This window comes from Lissotriton vulgaris, chromosome 12 (assembly GCF_964263255.1).
Source record: "Lissotriton vulgaris chromosome 12, aLisVul1.2, whole genome shotgun sequence".
Classification (NCBI taxonomy): domain Eukaryota; kingdom Metazoa; phylum Chordata; class Amphibia; order Caudata; family Salamandridae; genus Lissotriton; species Lissotriton vulgaris.
The window spans coordinates 59510020-59533757 of NC_141700.1; the positions used below are offsets into that span (position 1 = coordinate 59510020).

The 23738-nt window shown below is 48.3% G+C and overlaps 1 protein-coding gene across 3 annotated transcripts in view; it reads right to left on the reverse strand.

Moving 5' to 3' along the window:
• PIAS4 (protein inhibitor of activated STAT 4) overlaps window positions 1-23738 on the reverse strand; it is a 150651-nt gene that overhangs the window by 18035 nt on the left and 108878 nt on the right. For all 3 annotated transcript variants that reach the window (XM_086947090.1, XM_086947092.1, XM_086947091.1), the window contains 3 exons: window positions 16267-16340; window positions 14831-14991; window positions 5150-5280 (listed from right to left, as the gene is read on the reverse strand). In XM_086947090.1, coding sequence (XP_086803216.1) covers window positions 5150-5280; window positions 14831-14991; window positions 16267-16340 — 366 coding nt within the window. The remainder of the gene's footprint in view (window positions 1-5149; window positions 5281-14830; window positions 14992-16266; window positions 16341-23738) is intronic.

The following is a 23738-nucleotide window of genomic DNA, read 5'->3' on the forward strand; positions in this document are numbered from 1 at the left end:
TTCATAGTCCTTCAACCAAAGATCGATCATAGCCAGCTCACTCTTGAACGTACTCTCCGCTTGTGCTGGAATCGGAGTCAGAAACAGGTTGGTTGTTCCTCCCTGTATGCCCCGGAGATACCGTTGAGCATGTGTACGGCCCTTCCCCACGGGGGTAACTGGACCGCGCTGGCAGTTTGGGAGGAGCTAGGCCTCCATATGGTGGGAGACCTGTATAGAGATGGCGTATTGATGTCCTTTCAGGAATTACAAGACATGTTCGAGTTGCCACGGGGAGACTATTTATTGCACGCTGCATTGGTGGTGGGGCTGCAGCACCGCTGGAAGATGGGGCTGCAGGATCCTCCGACTTCACTGGGTTGTCAGCATGTCACCATGGCAGCGGGTGCGATTAAAGCCGTCTCTTGCCTCTATCGACGCCTGTCGAATGAACGGTTATCGTCCCTAGAAACCCTGAAAGGTAAATGGGAGACACATCGGCAGGGCCATACCGGAGACGACGTGGCCCCACTTGTTGCGGCGGGCTTGTAGGGTACGCGTAATGCCCGGTTCCAGCTGGTACCGTTTTTTACGTTGCATTGGGCATATCTGACCCCCGGCTAGGATTCTGCGGTATTTTGGTTTTTCCCACTCAACATGCCCGAGATGTACTGCAGACGGTGCAGATTTCCGGCACATGTTCTGAACCTGCGCAGGGTTGGGATCCTATTGGGAGCAGGTAGTGACGTGCCTGAATCGTGTGACGGGGCAGGCATTGGAGGCCGAGATGGCGACTTGTCTGCTGCTCTGGTTTCCGCACACCTCCCGTACTAAAGTTACTAGTAAATTCTATGACTTTGGGCTGATCATGGCAAAAAGGGAACTCGCCATGCATTTGAAATCTAGGACGGGCCCTAGCTACCAGAGATGGCAGGCGAGTTTCTTGACTTGGGCAGGTAGCGAGGGGACGCTCCGCCTGCAATTAGCTATTTGCTCGGCTAATGACAAGATGTTAGAAACGGCAAAAGCGTGGGAGGCACTGGTAGCCGAACTGCAAGGCCCATCTGCAGATACTGAGGAGGAGGATGGAGGGGAGAACGCAGAGTCTACTCGGGGGGACCAAACGCCAGCGCCAGACAGGTAGAGAACGCATTGAGTGAGGCAGAGGCGTGTGAGTGAACAGGAGGGACACCTGAAGGCGATCAAAGACTGATGGTGTTTGTGGATTTGGAAGAGGCTGTAGTGCCCTGATTATCTTTGCGACGGCAACTTACCATGAAGCTGCCTCTGATTTTCATTTGTTTAACCTGCTGTGTAGCTGGATAGTTGGTTGCTATCCCTATGATCGAACTAAGTGGGGCACACTGGCGGGGGAGTTGGGGGGGGGGTCTGGGAGGAGGGATGATTATTTGATATTTGCTTTTATCCTGTGGCAGCACGAGCCATCTGTGTAATGGGGGCCTTTGAACTGTGGTTTCAATGGGGGGGGGTTGTTGCAAAAACTAATTGTTTTAAAAAAAACTTTAGTCATCAAGATCATTGGAATCAGGTAATTACTTTCTGAATTATAAGTGTCACAAGAAAACAGTAATGCACACAAATGACGTTTGAGTTATGAGCCTCGAACTCTGTAATGCTATCCTATGGGAGAGAGGACATATTGCAAACATACTTGGAGCAGAATGTATAGATTACCTGTCGGTGCAGTTTTGCAGCTTGAAGAGTTTCTGGATTCACTATGCTGTGCATTATTCTGCCACCTAGTGGTTGGGTCCGGAATTGTAGTATTGCTTTTTTTTTTTTCGTGGCCCATGAGGGCGTCGACATAACACCATTTGGTGTCCTTGGTGACTTTGACGCGCTTCCTCCGGAAGCTCCCACCTTTGGTCGCCATCTTCGGATTCTTTTATCTTGTTTTGTGTTACTCTGGTCTCTTTTTAACCTTGTAAAGAGATTTCTTCCTCTTTAATCCCCTTTTCCTCCTGTCTCATCTTTCTGGCGGTGGAGGGTGGGTTCGCTAGTGAATCCAGAAAGTCTTCGAGCTGCAAAACTACACCGACAGGTAAGAAACTATCAGTTTTGCAGCATGAATCTTTCTGGATTCACTATGCTATGCATATACTTTGTAGCGTTTTTCCCTTATTGTGGTGGTTGGGTGGAAGATGAGCACTGGTTACTGAAAATGTGTTCTAAGACCTTTTTGTCCCACTTGCGCTTCTTTGTTCATTTGGATATCCACACAGTAGTGCTTAGTGAACGTGTGCACTGAAGACCATGTTGCCGCCTGGCAAATGTATTGAATTGGTGTGTAGGCTCAAAACGTAATTGTAGCTCCTTTCTTCCTTGAGTGAGCATGAGCTGCTCCTTGTAGTGGTTGAACCGCTTGTTTGTGGTAGAGTAGTATGGTTTGTGCAATCCATCATGCAATGGTGTTTTTGGTAACTGTATAACACAAGAACACAGAGGGTCTATCAGCTTAATTATGCGGCTGCACTGTCAATCCGAGTTACCAGAATCTCGGAGTGTATAAATCACATGGAGCCAGCATATTTCAATAAGAGGTGAACACTGTATGTATAGGAAAAACCAACAGTCCAGATCATTCGCAATGGGTTACCATCAAATTGACTTAATGATCAGTCCTATCATCTGGCCAACCCAGGTGCAAGTTAGGCTAGTCCCCTGATCATTGGGACATTAAGCGCCACACCATTTGTTGCTGGTAAAGGATTTGGTCCACCAACACAAACGAACCGTCAATGATGGCTGATCTTTGATGGTCAAGTGAATAACCGTGCAACAAAAAATATTGCAACAAAAAATATTGCAACAAAAAATAGTGACTTTAAAATAGGATGGAATGTCCTCCTATTAATAACTATTCTGCGGCCGGACAACACCTCCTAATTAAAAACCTAGAACAGTGCAAGAGAGACAGTCAACAAATTTCGGTCTTATCACGGGCCAACATGTTTCTGCCTCGCGGGCATTTAATCCCATGGCATTCGTCAGGGCCTCTGTTCTTTCAATAGTTGCACTTAGTAATAATGAAACAATAGAAACACCACCAAAGTGGAAAAAGTAAGTATAATGGTTGAATACGATACAACCTGTAACAACCGAAGACATTAACCCTCCATGTCAATTAGGGAATATGATTTCCTTCATGGTAGGGGAATGGACCTCACCTCACCTGGACCTTGCTCAGGTTCTACGAGGCCCCGCACTCTCCGTCAGTACCTCAAGCTCCCATCTGAGTCTTGGGGGAGGTGACATCGTATTCAACCATTATACTTACTTTTTCCACTTTGGTGGTGGTGGTGTTTCTAGTGTTTCATTATTACTAAGTGCAACTATTGCTTAATCGCTTAATAAATAGAGAGTTTTGCAAGGTAATCAGATACTGCAGCTGCATTCACAGTCTAGGCGGACCCTCACAATCAGCTGCTAATATGTTGCTAGGTAGACTACAAGTTGTGGATGGCACCTGTAGCAGAGATCTGCTGCTAGAGATCACACCCAAACCGGCATGGCTCTGCTTATCAGATTCTACAAGCTGTAATGTGTTTTATGTTAAGTGTGTAATGTTTTGAAGAGGGGCAGTATTGCTACAGTTGCACACCTCATACTGTTCGACATGTTCAACTAGTGAACTTCTCATTGTTTTAAATTAGAAGTGGATGCACAATCCCACACACAAACACTTATGAAGAGATACACTTTCAGCATCATTTTTTTTAATTTAAACTACTGGTAAACTGTCTCAAATTCGCATTCGTATTACAGTTTTCATACTTTGTGGCAACTGCTTTTTGTACTGTATATCACTCCAAGTGGAGATGTGGCCTCACATTGTAATTTACACTGACACCAGCAGATAGCGATCTAAATCTATCTTCTGCACAACTTCACAGAACGGTTTGATCCTGGGGACATCAAAACAATTTCTCTCTTAACAGGAATTAATCTAGTTAAAGTGAACAAGTCCACCACTAAGTACCAAAGTAAGACGCTTTTGCACAGCAATGCTTATTCCTACCGCTGGATGTCATGTAGTGACCGGAATTGCTGTATCAGCAATGGAGGCAATGAAAGCGACAATTCTCACAAATGTGTGAAAAACAGAGATGCAGGTGGAGAGATAGATAACATGTTGAGTGCAGTGAAAGTCTACATCAAACCTTACAAAAACCCTTCTGAAATGTTCAAGAATCCAGTTAGCACAGCCAGGAAACAGACCTGAGGCTGTGAATCTAACAGTCAGTTTGGTGCTTGTGATTTTTAAGGTACATGGCACCCCATCACTCAAGAAATGCAAGGCATTTAAAGACCAGAGTTGGTCCAAATTAAATCATGATAGCTGGAGTATTTTGAGTTTGACCTCACCTTACCAGGGCTTAGACCCACAAACTGCCAATAGTAAAACTGCGGACTGGTAGGTTCCTTCTCTAGACCAAACCATTCCTAAGAAGACCATGACTAAAAAAAAAAAAACTTTATAGTAAAATAAATCTGCTCCATGGTATTCTCCTCGCCATAGAACATTAACAAAACAGCAAAAATGCTCAGGCTTGTTTCTATGAAACAAAAATTAAAGATGTTGCGAACTCCCCAGTAGAGATGTTCAGAATAAAAGTCCCTGCTGCAGCCAATCACAAATGCTGCAGCGGGGGGGAATCGGCGCCGCACGGAAGCGGTTAATTAGATCAGTCTTTAGGTGTTCTCCCTGCTTTGTTGTGGTGCGACTTCATGTCCAGTGCTGGCCTTCAGGTCGCCATGCGCTTTACAAATTGAAGAGAAAAATAAAATAATTGTTCCATTGCGGCCTATAACATCACACTCTGAGGACCCTACGATATAGAAAAGTGACGGCTAGAGATCAAAGGCACCCACAGGAAGCCGAGCGCATCAGTACTGCCCTGGATTATCTATAGGGGAATAAAGCTAACCAAGATCTTCATGAAATTTCTCTTAGGCCAAACTGTAAAGAGCTGCTAGGGTGAGGGGGGGGGGGTATTCTTCTGTAACAATTTCTGTGGAATTAGATTCATACTGGTTTTAGTGCGCACTTAAGATTAGAGTCTGCCACCTGAAAACTTAACTATTAAACAGAAAACTGTGAAATATTACAAAGTGGCTCATAAAAGACAGGTTGCCAAAACCTACTTACCAACTACGACTATTTGGTTCTGAGGGCTGCAGCTCCTCTCTTTCTCCATTTTTATCGGACACCACGAGCCATCTGCAAGGTACTCTATTTCGTCAGTATCCTCACATTCAGTCAGGATCATTGAGAGCAGCCTAACAGTGCAAGAAAAAATCCAAACACATTAAGAGTATCATTTTGTTGTCCACTTTTTACAGTACAAGAGTTATTTACTGAAAGCATGGGTTTTCAGTTGGAAGCAGTACGAGACTAGGACCCAGATAACTAATTCAGAGCAAGTGTGGGTAGTTGTGCCCAATAATGGATCCCAATTATGCTTGTGCATATGAAATGTCCAAATGGCCAGCATCACCATAGCATCTTTTGCAGCAAAAAGAAAAGTTTAAGTTGGAGAATTGCATGCTTGGAATAGCGTAAAAAACAAACACTTTGGAGCATTTCTACATTTAGCTTTCAGAGCAACAACAACCCACCTGTGGATTATCTTGGAATGAAAATGATACTGGGCAGACTTGCACTGATCGGTTTCACATAATTCAGCAAATTGCCCTGTTAATGGCTGGCATTCCCTGTAATAAGCTTTAATTTCTGAGAACGGAAGTTGCTGAACATCTACCTAAAGATCTTTGGAGACAGTATTAAATGTCTAAACAGACCTCCACAGAGCACTCGGAAAGTCCAGACAGATTAATGTGTGGAAGGCGCAGATTAGCAGGCAAACCTGCAGCCACGTCTATGCAGCAAAGACCAACAGATTCTGCCCAACCAATATCCAAACAAAGGGTTGCTCAAACAGATTTGCCAGAATTCCTTTGTAGGATCGCAACATGTGGAATGAAAAAGAAGAAAAAAACAAGCATTTACAATGCAACGGTTTCGCCTTCGGAAAAGTTTGAGCTATTGGCATTGTAAATGACAAACTTTTTATTTATGTGTTGGTTTTGAAAACAGATAAATAAATGGCACTCTCATTTACAATGCCAATAGCTTACTCTGTCGCAAATGCAAGACGTATTGCATTTGCACACACACACCCACACAAGAGCCCCCCCCACACACACACACACACAAGAGCCCCCCACACACACCACACAAGAGCCCCCCTCACACACCAGAGCCCCCCACACAAACACACACGCAAGAGCCCCCCACACAAACACACACGCAAGAGCCCCCCACACAAACACACACGCAAGAGCCCCCCACACAAACACACACGCAAGAGCCCCCCACACATACGCAAGAGCCCCCCACACACACGCAAGAGCCCCCCCCCCACACACACACACGCAAAGAGCCCCACACACACGCAAAGAGCCCCACACACACGCAAAGAGCCCCACACACACGCAAAGAGCCCCACACACACGCAAAGATCCCCACACACACGCAAAGAGCCCCACGCAGAGGTCAGGGGTGGCACAGAAGCAGAGTTTCACCAGCTGAGGCTCGCATGAAGCCTCTAGCATGAAATAGAGGGAGGGTAAGGGAGAAGTGATGAAAGAGAGGAGGTAAACAATGAAGGGAGAGCTCCATACGTGGGGCGGGGGGTCAAACTTGGCCAGAGGTGGAGGAGGTGTACCCCAGATTCGAGGGACTGCCCCTTCCAGCAATCTAGGAAGCTCTTTTCAGGAGAATTTGTTTGAAAAAGCAGGTGGAGCAAGTTGTTCCAAGGGGAATAGCTGTTTTTATTATTACTGCTGATAAGTTATCTGTGCCACCTGCTCTTGTTAAAGAATAAGCATATGTTGTGCACACAGCCACTCTGAAGGTGCACACATCGCATGTGCGTGCACATACATGAAGTTAACAACAAAGTGCAGTAGTGAATGTTTTCGACTTGGGTTTTTTACTTTTTTATAAACTTCGTTATTCTATCACGCCTCATCTTGACGATTGTTATCCTTTGGGCACGGTGCAAAAAATAAAGGTTTGTTTGTACACTTCAATGTGGTATCCAACACCGCCAAAGCAGATGTTTGCCATCACAGACCAGGGGGTTAGAATGCCTGTGCTAAACGAATTTACGGAGGTTATGACCCCAGTTATTGTGCAAGAACCCCTTGGAGGCCCTTGTCAAACACTACAAAAATGACGAGCAGGAGGCAGCATTCCGTTTGCACAGTAAAGGATGTTTACATTTTGATGGGTACGTGAAATCTGAATTATTACTACATTTATTTATTTATTTATTCAAAGTTTTATATAGCGCGAACAGGATCCTTACAGATATCAGAGCGCTTCACAAAGACAGGGAGGGGCAATAGGAGTAAACAGAGATAATGGGAACAGTATAATAGTCAGTGACATGGTAATAACATGGATGATAGAAACAAACATAAAACCAATCCATATATGATAAGGTAAGGGAGTAGTATAGAGCAGCACAGGTCATTGATCCGACTACAATGGCGTACAGGTGGATCAGTGAACCAACGTGTATCATATCTTGGTCGGTAGTAAGAGAGTAGCGTAATAGTGCCCCCAACAAGTCAAGTATAGTGCCAGGGGATATGCAGAGCAGCGGTACAAGCAATGCAGAGTCTCTGACCCAACATCTGTAGCGATCAGGAGATCTTGGCCAGAAGCATTGTTTTCACCTCTTTCTTGAAGAGTGCAGTGGAGGTGATTAGCCTTGTTTCAGGAGGGAGCGCATTCCAGATCCTGGGTGCCATTCCAGAGAAGGAGCGTTTGTAAGTTTTCGCTTTCCGAAATCTACGAGGTTTCAGGAGTAGATTTTTAGCACTCCTATTGGATCTCGAACCTCCTGATATAGACAGCTTTTGAGCGAGGTAGTTGGGTGCCTTGTGGTGCACGGCCGCGTGTGTCATAGTTGCAATTTTTAGCTGTATTCTGGCTTCAAAAGGCAGCCATTTTAGAGACTTTAGGTCTGGGGATATGTGCGAGTGCTTTACAGAGCCAGTAATGAGTCTCGCGGCAGCGTTCAGGGAGGCTCTTAAGGGTGCTGTTGTGGATTGTGGGAGACCGCTGAGGGTCGCAATTCCGTAGTCTATTCGAGGGATGACTAGAGCTTGTACAGCAGTTTGGAAGTCTTTGGCCGGGAGGAAGGGTTTAATTTTCCTCAGCGTGTTAATTTGGAAATTAGCTGCTTTTGTGGCTTTGCTGACGTGCTGCTGCATGTCGAGCTTGGCGTCGAGTGTGATGCCTAGGGATTTCGCCGAGTCCACGATGGTAGGTTGGACATTGAGTGCTGTTAGGTTGTTGAGCCAGGTTTGGGTGGTGGAGATTTTCGCCGGAGGTGAGATGAGTAGGAACTCAGTTTTTAGAGCATTCAGTTTGAGGTGATTATCGGCCAGCCAGGATTGGTGTTAATAAGCGTGGAATTCAGCTGTTTGATATCTTCCGGGGACTGTAACTTTAGGTAGAGTTGTGTGTCATCAGCGTACATATGGAATTGAACATTGGATGCTTGAAGCAAGGTGGCGAGGGGTTCCATAACGAGGTTGAACAGTGTAGGAGAGAGGGTGGATCCTTGTGGAACCCCTAGATCTGCAGGCACAGGTGTAGATAGTACATTGTCGATCTTGAACCTCTGAGACCGGTTGTGAAGGAAAGACGAAAACCATTTGAGAACAGTTCCCGATAGCCCCATCCTAGTACTTAGCAGCTCCAACAAGTTCTCATGTTTGACCGTGTCAAATGCTGACGAGAGATCAAGAAGGATGAGGAGGCAGGACTCATTACGATCCAGAATTTGGAGGGCGTCATCAATTATGTGTGTCATAGCTGTTTCCGTGCTATGTTTCGCTCTGAAACCTGATTGATGAGGGTTGAGGAGGTCAAATTGATCAATGTGTTTTGTTAGTTGGAGTTGGACACATTTCTCCAACAGTTTGGCCAGGGTGGGGATATTGGTGATGGGCCGATAATTGTTTAGGTCAGACGGATCAGCTGTAGGTTTCTTGAGTATAGGCGTGACTTGCCCCACCTTAAGGGAGTCTGGAATGTGTCCTTGTTGCAAAGAGCTGTTAATGATCTTGGTCCAGAGAGGGAGGAGCAAGGGGATAAAGTCTTTTACAGCATTAGCAGGTAGAGGGTCTGTGAGGTGATTAGAGGGCTTCAAAGTGCAGAGCAGTTTGTGTATAGCTTCTTCCGAGTAGGTGTCGAAGTACTGCCAGGATGCCTTGTTTTTAGGTTGAGTGTCAGCCATTCTGGTGTAGTTGGAGTATCGATTTACATCCATGATGAGGTCATTTCTTATGTTGTCAGTCTTATGTTTAAAGAAAGCAGAGAAGGCTTCACAGTGTGGAGTGTCATTTGTTGTGCTATTTGATTGTGTGGGTTGTGCCTTTGTTTGGGTCTTGATTAGCTCGAACAGTTTTCTTGGCCTATTCTTCGCTTGGTCCAACTGGCGGCTGAAGAAGTCCGACTTTGTGCGCTTTATTTTCCTAAAGTAGGCATTTCTCTTGTTCTTGAGCTTTTTGAGATGCAGTGCTGAAGGGTCCGATCTCCAGGTGCGCTCTGCCATTCGCATATTACGCCTTTCGTCATTGAGACTGTCATCATACCAGGGGTTAGAAATTTTGGTGGAGACTCTCTTCAGTTGCAGAGGGGCGACTTCATTGACTATTGTATTCATAGAGTCAAGGTAGTGGTCAGTCAGTGATTGAACATCTGAGGCACCTGAAGGGGGAAGGAGGAGGTTGCCGATGTGGGGAGGTAGGGTGGAGGGGTTAAGATTCTTCAAATCCCTTTTCCATGTTTTGGATTTGATTGGTTGAGTAGGGTTAGGTTTAACTTTTTCGTTGATAAAGAAGGTGATAATGCGGTGATCTGACCAATCGCAGGGTAGAATCGCTTCCAGTTGAATAGCGTTCTCTTTGGCAATGATGAGATCGAGTATCGCGCCTCTGTCGTGTGTTGGTTTATCGCATAATTGGGTGAGGTCAAGCGCATTGAGGAAAGTTTTTAGACTATTCACTGAAAGACTGAAAACGCGATGCTACATATAATATCCAAATCCAACGTTGAAAACTACACCGGACAAGGGAGCAAGACATTTTTACGCGGTTTAGTCCCTGTCCAGCCTAGTTCATGTGGAAACTTTTCGGGCTAATTAAAAAACATAAGTGTCCGAAAACTAGGCCAGGATACAGCAAGATGCTTCCATCTGCGCGGAAAAACCACCTGTTCTCGGAAGGTCGTTCTAAGAGAAAATGCATGTCTTGTGGTAACAGTTTTAAACATAAGTACCCGCTATATTTAAAAAAGATAGGAGGGTGGGGGCGATTCCCACGCTTGTGGCTGAAGGCTCTTTACAAATTCCACAAGGGTAGCAGCCAGGCGGACTAATCTATCGATTATCACTATTTTGAAGGAATACCCCCTTCTTTGAGTTAGCCATGCTGACAAACTGTTTAAAACTTTCTCCCTCTTTAAACCTCTCTCACTCAAGTCAACGTAAAAACACAACCTCGCCGTTTTACGTTGTAAAACATTTCAGCCACAATACCCACCGCATATTCTAGGCACAGGTGCACACCCCCGCCCCTCATCTACGTCCTTGGACCCTACCGTGTCCTCCGCCGGTGCCGCGGGCGGTCCCATTCCAGGGACAGGGGGGGTCAGAGCGTAGGCAGGCCGGGCAGTTCTTCACCCTGGGAGCGGCTATGCCCCCGCCCGCAGCGGCGAATCCACATCACATCCCCGGGACGGCCGACGAGAGGAGACCGTAACTCAGAGCCGGGTCCTGGAGCCGCCCACAATCACACAGGAGGCTGGAGCCGCCCACAGCCTGCGCAGGAGCTCGGGAAACACAGCCACAGTCCAAAGGTGCCCGCACCGCTGAGGCAACAGCCAGCGAAGTGAGCTGGAGGAGAGGAGGCGCCTGCGAGCATCACTGCCCAGGGCCAGCGGGAGGAGGGGGCTCTGGAAGGGGGAGGGGGCGCACCAGCAAGTGCAAGGAGCCTGCGCCCGCACGAGACAGGCGGGAGAAATAAAGAGGCTGTATATGCATATCAAAGAGTTAGGACTTGGAGATAAGAGATTATCACTCGTGCAAATAGAGGGTGGGAAAACAGGAGGGGCCATATAGCGCCATGGCAGTGACAGAGATAGGGCGGCACTATGCTGTCACGAGAGAGGTAGGAGAGGAGAGGCAGCGAGATGCTACACGCTCACGATAGAAACAGCAAGATACAAGGCCCTACGTACATGAGCAAGAAGAACGAAGAAAACGGCAAAAATCAGACGTATACCATTTAGAAGGGGCAAGGGGTAGCAACCGCTAATCCTCGTGTGCCTAATTAAAACTTACTATCGCTGTGATTTAACTAATGTAGCCAATGATCATTTTAAAGTTACAAATGAGTCTTTGCTAGTTTTAGTATCATGTTAGCATTTATTGCAGCCTCAAATGTGTCACACGTACTGATTACAAACAATGGCTCAATTACAAACAATGGCACCATTACAAACAAACGCACAATTATTTGCGATTCTGGTTAATGCGGTAAAAATCACACGGAAGGTCTTGATCTGATGCCTCTACTGGGCGAAGTTTGTCACTTCTGCAACCCCTGTGACTTTAGTCAGTTTCGCGCTCGGGAGGCGAGGCGCACGTCCGTGACTCTTTGGCGAGCGAGCGCACAGCCCCCCAGCGCTTCCTCTATTCAGCCGGTGTCAATACCGGGTGCGGGGTGGAAGGCGATCTCCCCCAGCTTCTGGGCCGAAGACTCACCCTCGCAGGCACGGCCCCCGTCGCAGCTCCCACTGGCCTCCGCTGACGTCGAGGGTTCCCCCAGAGTTAGCCACTCACAGCGCGGCTCCCGGGGCACATCCTCATGACGCGGCGAGGCTCCAACCAACGGCGGCGCAGCTCACGGGGACAGGCCCACTGCAGCGGCCAATCAGAGCGCGCCTCTGCCGACGAGCCTCCGAAAAGCCACCAATGCGGTCGCAGCCCCTTCGTGCCTCGGCCAAGGTGCCGAGCAGCTGCCGGTTGACCCCCGGGCAGGACGGGATACCACAATTTGTGAGGACACGGGGGGGGGTGGTGGGGCTTGGGGGGCGGGAGAGGACGAGGGGGGCGGGCGGGAGAGGACGAGGGGGGCGGGAAAGGACACGGACGTCGGGAGGGAGGCGGGAAACGTGGGGACGGCGGGAGGAGGGACACAAGGCAGGACAGCAGCAAGCACGGCCCGGCCGGAGGAGACTCGGGGGCGTTCCCGGCGTCGCGTGACGTCGGCAAAAGCCAAAGAATCTCGGGAACGCCCCCGTGTCTGGTCCGGCATTGATGGACAGGCCCCTCGTCCAATGGCTAGGCTCCATTTATGGAGCTAGCCAATGGGACAGGGGGGCGTGTTCCAGAGTGCTTACTGTACTCAATAGATTTCTCTGGAGGAGGAGCCTAATGGCTCCGTAACCCAGCGAAACCTAAAAATACTTCCCTGTAACTGAAGTTCCCCAGCATTGGAATCTTTCATAGGTTCACATGTTTAACCATCCCAGTCGTCAAGCAGGGAGTCCCATGGAATACATAGTGAGCAGTACACAGGACCAAAGGGTTCTGTCGGCACCAGAATCTGCGTCAGTAGGCAGCGATCCAGCTCGCCTGGGATGAGAATGGGGTTGGTGCCAGCAGCGGTGGGTCTCGGCGTGAGGGCCAGTCCCGTAGAAGGTCGTAGTGGCACTATCAGCATCGGTCCAGATCCATTACTGGGCAGGGAGTGAGTGTAGGTGGGTTCCATCTGTGCTGGAGCCGCCGGCACGCAACCGTATTGAGCCCTCTCAGCCTCCATGGCCCGAGGGAGCGGCGGTAGGATCAGGCAGCCAAATATGAGGCACATGTCGTCATAGAATTAGTTGAGCTGGGCAGGTGTCGCTCCAGCTCCCGGGAAGGTGGGAAAGCAAGGAGCAGGCGCAGGTTCAACCGAACAAGGTCTAGAACGTAGACACTTCTCAGTTGCGCCAGACGACCTGACTGGAGAAGTAAAAGCATGCTTCGACTTAGTGTTTTCTAAGCTTATCAGACTGACTCAAAGACTGAGTGGGAGGATGAAGACTAAGAGGCTACTGGAGCAGTGCCCCGACGTTCCTCTCGACAGAGAACTCAGGGGTGAATGATACGGTACCCAGCACCGGGCGGCAAGTAGCTTTAGGGGCCGCTCCCTAAAAGCTTTCGGAGCATGACTAAGTCATGGTCACACTCCATGCATCAAAGACAAACCAGGTGCGGATCCGTTACAGACATGGCACGGCAACAGGTGCCACACAGCTTGAATCCAGATGTCTTTGAAAATCCTACTCACTAAATAGTTCGGAAAAAAAGGTCTGTCAAAAAGTGACAGTGCAGGTGCGTTAAGAGGCCTACCCTCTAACTCACATGGAAAGAAATGAACTGATGTCAGCACTCCGGACGTCACAACGGCGAAGACACCGAAGTCACGCGGAACCAACAGACTCCACCTACCAACGCTTAAGGGCATTGCTCAAAGAAAAATCTTCTGGATCCAGTCAGATTACTGCTGCACTTGGCTGAAGGTTATACGCAGAGGAATGGGTTGTCCATTTCAGGAGTGGAGCAGTGCCTGACCCTTGTCCACGTCCTGTGGCCAACTTCTGTTGAGTAAGGCTAATAGATTTTTTTAAAATGAACTGAAAAAGCATTAAGGGTAAAATATTGTTTGTAACACCTTAACAATCCGAAATACCATAAAAATAGTACATTTGAAAGTGTAGTCATGACCCCCACCCAATAAAACACCTTGTGCACAAATGCACTACTTATGACCTCGCAAAATATACATCCCTAAATAACAAACAAACATCTTAATATCATTATATCACAAACTAAACAAAATGACACTGAATCAGCATGAGGTCCTCTACAACGTCAATAGGCAGGTGATGCACATATCACAAGTGATGCCATCCATATTTTTTGTAATCTCATTTCTCACACTGTGAAAGTGCATTGGATGGCTAAGTTATTATGTTGTTTAACACGGGGACGCGAGCTACGGTTAATTTAGCGAACCACAACTGGACAATTTCAAGGTTTATTTTGTAACCTTTCCAATAAAAGTCCATCTACCTCCACTCCTCCCTGAAAGTTTAGCCCACAAGCAGGGGCCAAGAAAAAAGAGAAGAGCGCCTGGTAGTTTCAACTTTGCTCTCCTTTAAAAAACAGCTTAACAGAATCGGAACAAATTTGGCAGAAAGTTAGAACTTTCTTAAGAAAGTGTGCTCTACGTTATTTGGTGCAAATCCCTTCAGCCATTTCAGAAATTCACATTTTAACAGGTGCTAACTTGGTCTCGCAATAGTCCCGTATGGTACTGTAAAATAAAAAAATAAAGGCCTCTGATTTGCTGAGGGAGCTTTTTCTACCATCAGGTTTTTCATACAACGGGTTTAAGGCTGTGTGTGCCTGGGAAGAGGGGTAGCCATCCATGAGGGTTTGAACACAAGGCCTGGCTGGAGGTCAGGCCCTGTAGCCAAGCCCCGCTGCACACTGTGGGTTGGCCACCTGCAGGTGGATGGAGGGTCTGGCCCCGAGACCAGGCCTTGCGCCAATCCCTCCTGCTGCACATGGCTGGAGGTATGAAAGACACAACTGACAGGTGATTGGGTCAGTGACACTATCTTGTTCTGAATTGGAAATAGCCCTTAAAACAGAGGGTGCTCTCAGTAGTCCTAGGAAAAGAATAAATATAAGCTCACCCATCGATTATTAGCTGGTCATAAGGTGCACCCTTGTCACAGACAGGACACATCCACGTTGGCTTCTTCTCATTCATCTGCAAGTAGAAAACTGCATCGAAACATTGCAGATGTGCACAGGTTTCTGCTCGACATGGCACTGTAAGACGCATTTTCACCAACTGAAAGGGAAAAGCCACATAACCAGTGTTAATCAAACATTTTGTATTTAAACACTTTTCTCTTGTGTATTCGTAGCTCACTGATTTTGAATGTGGGAGAGGTCTGTCAGTGTCTGACCTAATAAGACACCAGCATCAAGAAACCGGTTTTAAGAACACTCAGGTTACAAGGTTGGAAACATCAAAGGTAAAATTTACCTAAAGATTGTAAATTTACTCTAGGAATCTATCCAAAAAGTAAAGATTAAATACTTATTGGCAATCCAGCCTATGGTCAGGGTTGATAGAGAATGTTGCCTTTCAAAAGGTTTAATTCTATAGAAGATACGTTTTATGTTTCCCAGCAAGGTGGGTTATTCTTCAGCTGTTTTCAGATTGGCAGTTGTGAAACAAGGAGAAGTGACCTCTTCTGCAGCAGAGACTGATCAATGATTTCAAAGATGCCAAACAGTATTCAAAATAGATAGACAGGTGTAACACACAAATGTTCTCCTTTTATGGATTTTTAACATATCTATATGGAAAATAGTAGAAGTTGGAAGAATGGCAATTAACTTTAACACATGTCTCACCAAACGGATGTGCCAATAAACCACACTGCGAAGTGAATGAACTGAGTTTTTCAAGTCACCCACTGTGAACAAAATAATCCTGGTCAACACTGCATGTATAAAAGAATATTAATCCCAGTTCATTTCTGAACAGGTCGGGTTTAACTAGGGCCATGATTGTTTTGGCATACATTCAATTTGTGACAATCACGTACTAAAAAAACATAAGTATGTAGGACTTTTGCATCTCATCTCTTTATACACAGTGGCAGTTATGTTTTGAAGAGGGCACAAAGCCATATAGCTGCCAAGGTTTTGCCACTTCCATAGCCAGTCTAGGTTCTCTCGGAAACTAACAAGCCGGATGATGTTAACGTATAACATAATGCATGCGCACAAGAACAATGCTACAAAATTAACAAATGAGCGGTCTCTGCAGAATATTCTCCTCAGACAACCAAGCAGGCTAGCATGATGAAGTAAATGGCCTTTGGCACACAATGCACTACAGTGACCCTTCAATATCAAATATTCTATTTGCACCATTTTTAACCTTTATTAAGCAATACATTGGGCAATGGCAGCCACTCCACATGACTGGAATTCGTTAGGCTCCCAGAACTTTAAAGGGTGTCAAACTCTGAAAGGCTACAATCGTTCAATAAACATGATGCAACAAACTTCAACCTCTCCACATGCACAGAAGACCATCATTGTGACTTACTGGGCATATGAGAGACACTCTGACACCAGTGGTGGCGATTTCGCTGTCCGGATCGAGGCGCAATTTCTCCTTCACTAAGCAGAAAAGAAACCAGCAAACAATCATTGTTTTGTCCTTCATGTCAAATGCAGACTAACGAAGCAGTGTTTAAGATATCTACCTCATCAAAAATGCTCTTAGAATATCTAAATATGGTTGATGCACTTCTGGACAAGATTTCTGCAATTGGGATCTGCACTATACTACATGGGAATCTCCGAACCAAACTAACATACCACTATACCATTTCGGCTTAAGGGAACAGCATTGTCTATTAGGGGCCGACTTAACTGGCCACATAGGAAATTTCACCCATACCAAAACCATAATTTCTAGCTATCAATGATAAGATCCTTCCCCAACTACTGCCTTATGAACTGTATCCTCCTGCAGGGGTGTGCAAAGTTGAAGGCATTTTGTCTCCAACTAGGAGGTTTTTTTTACTCTGCAGTCGTGGCTAAGTTCACAAAGATGTTTAAGCAAAAGTAAAGTGGGTTCGCTCCAGACATAAGTAGTGCGAAAATTCGTCCACAAGCAATTTTGGGTAAATTTGCTAACTTTTTGGGTCAAGTTTGAACTGAGCAAACCACTAATTACCTAAAAGGAAGTTTGGGTTTTGCAAAACCTCCTGCAGCACAAGTTACTACTTGTGTAACGATATATCTGTAAGAGACATTAGTTAGTGATAGATTCCTTACCTTAGAATATCCCCAGGCGTCAGACTGGATCTGAAAACTTTAGCGTAGCAGTACCCTTGCGCGTCGGTAGGCGTCGTCTGCGGCTCCGCGTCCGGCGTCTGCGTCGTGATGACGTCAGTTCTTAGACACAGCTTTTCCGCGCCAGAAGCGCAGAGCCATGCCAAAAACCAACTCTGGTGCCATGAAACTAGGGCCCTGAAAGGGGATGACCTTAACCCTAGATATCGGTTCGCAGAACGGGGAGGATGGGTGGGTCGGTAAGGAATCTATCACTAACTAATGTCTCTTACAGATATATCGTTACACAAGTAGTAACTTGTGCATCTGAAAGAGACACGTTAGTGATAGATTAATACCTTAGAATAGATACCCCAGCAATACCAACCACGTGGTGGTGGGTCTGCGAACCAATAATCACACCAGAAAGTCCTGGAGGACGGAACGGCCAAAGTAGCCATCCCTCCGGACTTGACTGTCCAGGCAAGAATGTCGTGCAAACGTGTGCAGCGAGGCCCACGTAGCCGCCTGGCAAATGTCCTGCAAGGGCACACCTCGGCCCAAGGCAGTCTTAGTGGCTGTGGCTCGAGTAGAATGAGCCCTCAGCCCAACAGGGGGTTTCTACTTAGCCAAGGTGTAACACGCCTGGATGCACAAGATGATCCACCGGGAGATGGTCCGCTTGTGCACCGCGTATCCAACAAAGAGTTGGTCATCCACCCGGAACTGTTGTGTGCGGTTCAAATAAAATGAGCACATGTTTTGGGTCCAGACGGTGGAGCCTCTCTTCCTCTCTTGAGGGGTGCGGAGGCGGAAAGAAGGTGGGCAAGGTGATGGATTGCCCAATGTGGAAGGCCGTGACTACCTTGGGTAGGAAGGAGGGCCTTGTTCGTAACAACCTTGTCCGGATAGACTGAAAGGAAAGGAGGCTTACAAGACAGAGCCTGGAGCTCACTCACTCTCCTGGCAGAGGTGATGGCTACCAGGAAGCCAGTCTTCAAAGAAAGAAGGCGAAGAGGACAGTTGTGAAGTGGCTCAAAGGGAGCGCACATCAGAAACGTAAGAACCAGGTTCAAGTCCCACTGAGGCATCACGAAGGGAACAGGAGGGAACGTATGAGTGATGCCCTCAGGAATCGATTAACAATAGGGGACTTGAACAAAGAAGGTTGATCAGGCAGCCTAAGAAAGGCTGAAAGAGCTGAGAGATAGCCCTTGACAGTGCCCAGAGCAGAGCCCTGCTGGGCAAGAGAGAAGAAAGAGGAGAACCTTAGAAAGAGGGGCATTAAGGGGGATCCACAGCATTTGCTGTGCACAATGCCACAAATCTGTTCCACCTGCAGGCGTATACCGACTTTGTGGAGGGACGCCTGGCTGCCAGAATGATGTTGCAAACTTCAGGAGGCAAGTCAAATGGCCTCAACTGTCGCCGCTCAATCTCCAAGCATGGAGGTGGAGACTGGACAGGTTCAGGTGGAGGACCGTCCCCTGCTGCTGCGACAGAAGGTCCTCCTGAAGAGGCAGACGAACCGGGGGATCGACTGACATACTGAGTAGCTCGGGATACCAGTACCTTCGTGCCCAGTCCGGTCGCGCTTGATCTTCAGCACTCTGGGCAGAAGTGGTATAGGCAGAAAAACGTACAACAGACCGCAACTCCACTCGCGACGAAAAGCGTCTCCGAGCGAGTGCCGCCTTGGAAATTCCAACGCGCAGAACTGATGACATTGCGCGTTTTCTTCGGTGGCGAATACATCTAACCAAGGCTCTCCCCACTGCTGAAAGAGACCTTGCGCCAAGTCAGAGTTCAGACGCCATTCGTGATCCATCATGCACCGGCGGCTGAGTTCGTCCGCCCTGGCGTTCAGAGAACCTGCCAGGTGTTGAACCATCAGAGTCACGCCCTGATGTTCCAGCCATTGCCAGAGGCGCAGAGCCTCCTGGCAGAGGGTCCACGACCCGACCCCGCCCTGTTTTTTGCAGTACCACATGGCTCAGGGGAAAATGAAGCACTGCACCGCTTAGAGCGGTGCTTCATTTTCCCCTGAGCCGCTGCCAGGTGGGGTGAGGCAAGTCTACCTTACAGATTAAGGTAAGAACTGGATGGCGTTTGGATAATATATATTTCCGAATGGATAGTAACTGACTCTCTAATAATAAGAGTGTATATATCAACTTCTGTAGTGTGATTTCAATACTGATCCATAGATCATGGACTTATTCCATAGCCCATAGGATATAGATAATCTAACCTGATACCCACTCCCCCTTTTTTATCCACAGTGATCGACACTGACTGTAATGGCATTTGGACTATACAGGTGACTTTTTGCACTTGTCTTATTTTCTCCTTTTGTCACTCTTTCACTTTATTATTTATTCACGTTGTGCAGTAGCCTTAGCATTGTAGTCCTGGTCCTGATGAAAGCAAGGACGAAATAGTCCGTGTTTGCTGAAACATGTCGACCGACCCTACCTCAGGCAGTCTACATAACTTGACTGCCTAAGGTCACATATATTTTTAATCTTGGTATTGAGAGCATACATAGAATAAATATCATTCCTTGCTCCTCTAACCAATTTTAACACACTCTTTTGTCTTGGTTTCTTCTTTTTGCACTCACATTTACTTGCACTGCACACCCTAGTCCCATATCTTTTCCCACTCATTAAGATCGAGTGGGAGACCACACTGCAGTCAACAACCACATAAGGGACCTCCTTACCACCAGGTCATCCTTTGATTGTGGCACTGATTTTCTCAGACGGGTGGTCTGGATAAAATCCCAAATGATGAAGGGCGGATCCGAATGGTGACTGATGGGTATTTTCCTCATCCCTTGAGAGCCTTCTGTGCCGAATCAATTTTGAACTCGGGGCGAAGTGACAGTGCGCCAGTGAGAGTGGTGATGGCGAACCCTGCCTCCCACTGGCGTCACATGGGCCGGAAAGCACAGACTAGGAGTGTTTAGAGGTGGATGCCGCGGGGGAAGGTGTGGACTGACCTCGCCTGTTTCCCCGCTGGACGGCAGTCTGCGGCGAGTGGCTGGCGGCACGTGTGGAGACACCCCTTCCTTGGCCACGAAAGGAACCCGTTTGCTGGCGCGGGGCCGAGAGGCCCAAGGACTTGGCCGTAGCCCTGGAGTCCTTAAAGCACTCAAGCGCGTGGTCCGCTTTGTCGCCAAAGAGGCGACGGCCATCGAACTGCATGTCCATCAGAGTGTTCTGGACATCAGCCGAAAAATTGGCGGATCTCAGCCAGGCGTGGCGTCTTACCGCCACCGTCGTAGCCATCGCTCTGCCTAGCGAGTCGGTGGTATCCAGCCCACACCTGATCGAATATCTGGCTGCATCTCGGCCCTCCACAAGGGCTTGGCCGAGTTTGGCCCGTACCTCCAACGGGCACTCTGGCAGCACCTCCGCCACCATTTCCCACAGAGAGTGGGTGTAGCGGCCCAAGAGGCATGCGGTGTTGGAAGACCGCAGTCGCAGACTAAGGGAGGAGAATATCTTTTTACCATAATTCTCATACCTCTTGGATTCCCTGTCGGGCGGGGCTGACGGGAATGCGGTCTGGGAATTTGAGGCCTGGATGACCAGACTCTCGGGGGTGGGGTGGGAGGACAGGAAACATGGGTCGCCTGAAGCCGGGTGGTGGCGTCTGGCCACGTTCCTATCTACGGGCAAACCCGTAGCGGGCCTGGACCAAGTGCCCAAAAGAACATCGGTCAAGGCCTCATTAAAGGGCAGCAGAGGCTCAACTGAGCAGGACTGCGGTTTAAGGACCTCTGTGAGGTGGTTAGTCCTCACGGCCGCGACGGGGAGCTCAAGGCCCAAGGCTTTGGCAGCCCTCGTCAACACCACACCATAGGTAGCTCCCTCCTCCGAAGCCTGTGAGAAGTTGGCCTGATATGTAGTGTTTCCAATTCTGGAACCACTGGGTATCAGTCCAAACAAACCCCAAAGATGTCAGGTTGTAAGTCAACCTTGTAGACAAGCTATCCTAATGGTAGCATGGACTAAGCAGCCTTAAAGGCTTAACTTAAGAGGTCGTGTTAAGCGAGCTGTTTTACCACATACAATCCTGTAATCAAATGAAAGGACACCACACAAGTATATATTATAAAAATATATGTATTTATTTCTAAATTACTCCCCAGTACTCTTTATGAGGAAAGGGGCACAAGCGTTAAATCAAAAGCACAGTAAAACATATAAAGTTGCACAGTTATGGATGAGGGCGGGTGGCCACTCAGACCATATATTAAAAAAGTGGTATAAGGAACACGTATCGAACAATGGTTAGGCCTAGGGCCTAGAGATTCGCTGGGAGCAGTCGGGACTAGCAATGATGAAGTCGGGAGTAGCCCACAGGAGACGGGTGCAGCACGGAAAGTGCGGCGCGCACCAATGTAAAGTCAATGGTGCGTAAAGTTTGGATAAAGTGAATTAAATGATACTTCCGCTGAACCTAGGAACACAAAACTTTAGACACAGACCCTAGAGGTGTGTACCAGTGTAAGGACACCGGCGTTGCAAAGTTACCTCACCCACAGGCCGTGGGTGCACAGGGTCGAAGTGGCGTCGGGTTCTGTCACGCAGGTTCTTGGTGCTTGAAGCTGTTGCAGCTGCAGGCGCTGTGAAGCAGAAGTGTCCGGTGCGATCCAAGGGTGGATCGAAGTAGAAAAGTACCTGAAAGCAGAGGGGACAGAGTCTGGGTCACTCAGCAGTGACCAGGGTGGAACCAGGACGGAACCAGGCAATGTCGGGCGCAATCAGGCGGTTGTCGATAGGCTTCTCTCCGCTGTCACGTGGGCTCTGGGGCATCTGCGACGTCCAGGAGCAGGTCACGATCTGTCCCACGTAGGCTCTCGCCGTCAGCACCGTCGGCTTCAAGATTGCAGCAAACAGCACTTGGCAAAAGCAATCCACGCAGAACCGGGAGATTGCTTATCACTCGAACCAGGAGGGTCAGAGTGGGTGCTCCTTTTCACAGGAGCTGGTGCAGATCTGGAGCAACCAGAAAAGCAAGTCGTATTTCAAGTTTCGTCGGCACAGGGGCCACAAGCCAGCTGGCAAGTGACCGGGCCAACGCGTCGAGCGCACACAAGCAGAAGGGCCCCACGCAGCACTCGTCGAGTGTGGAGGGGTGAGCTTTGGTGCAAGTGGAGCTCGGGGCTGGGGCTTCTCAAACCCCGGTGTACAGCTTCGAGGGTCACTCGTGGGCTGCACGGTCAGCGTCTCGTGGCCTTTTCAAGATGGCGTGCCCCACGCTTCCGGTCGCCTCCACGGGTCTCAGCTCTGCAGGGACTGTGGATCGGGCAGGTAGAAGGCAGGCAAGCTTGATCTCGTCGATCTCTGTCGCTCGAGTTCCGGCGGGAACTGCAACAAAGCAAGGGTCGAGGGCTGGATGGTGCCTGTTTGCACAGGGTGGTCACTCCTTGACCACAAGGGAGATTCTTCAGTCTTCTCACGTCGTGTAGAAAGTCGAAGGGTCCAGATTTCGTTTCTTATGTTTCTTCAGGATGATCTGAAGTCCGTTGGGACTGCTCCCCCTCTTATTCGAATCTAGGGGGTTGGACATCCTGCTAGGTCCCCTCCTATGGGTGGGACCCAGGAAGGGGGTGGTTACACCCCTCTCCTTTGATCCTGGCCGCGCTGGGACAGGGGCTGGGAGGCCCCAGAACCGGTTTGGCCGGATCCTGCAAGGGGCAGCCTTGTGCTCCCCAGGCAGTGTCTGGTTTCTTTGAAACCTCCCTACTCCAATCCACTATCTCCTGTCTGGGGTGGTTTGACACCGCCCTGTGACAGGAAACTCTTTGTCCAGGCCTCCTCTGCCGGGTTTCGGTCAGCAGCAGGAGGCCAGACCCGTGTCTGTGGCAGGGGCATCCATTTTGTGGATCTGAGGCTCATTTTAAATCAACCGCGTTTCAGTAAAGTAACATGTCTTCTCCCTCTAGAAGGGTGGAATGCTACCCCCGTCGCCAGAACTGGCGAGGGGGTAGTATTCCAATTCGTATGACACCTTACACGACATGTTTTGATGAAGCCAAACCAAAGTTGCTATATAACCGCGAGGATTATAAGGCGCTTAAGAGTATATGGTATGGCATTATCCCGGATCAGCTTAGGGAGTTGTTCCCGACAGCTGCAGACAGGCTCAGCTCATGCCAGAGCTCCATCTCACATAAAACCACGCACTCTGCCTCCAGGATTGATGAGGCCATCCATAGGAGTGACTCACAGGCTATATATGTGTCCAGATATAGGTTTAGATATAGGTATACTATATCTAAGCAAGGGGTGATTACACCCACTTGCCCCAGCTGAGTGATCAGCCAGTTGTGTCAATTTAAGAACCAGCCAGGGGTGGCAAAAGCTATGCTTCAGCCCCTGGTAGGCCTTGGTGGCACCTATGCCCTGAGCACCTATAGTGCATGGTACAGGGGCTGACAAGGAGTCCATTTCCAATTGTGGTATGTACCTATAGCACATGTATTATAAATTTAGAGAGAGAACAGCAGGCTGGGGGTCTGATTAGCAGGCCCACAGCCTCAGTAAGTCGAAAACCAGTGAAGCAAAAAGCAAAAATTGGGGTGACCATAGGATAGCAGACCCTACTCTCCTACAAAGCCACGGTAGGAGGAGACACAAAACCAGTGTCTGGAGAGGTGTCCAGGCCACTGGCCTCCCCAAGGTCTCCTGCCCAGTCCTGATGAGACTGACACTCCTTGGTCAG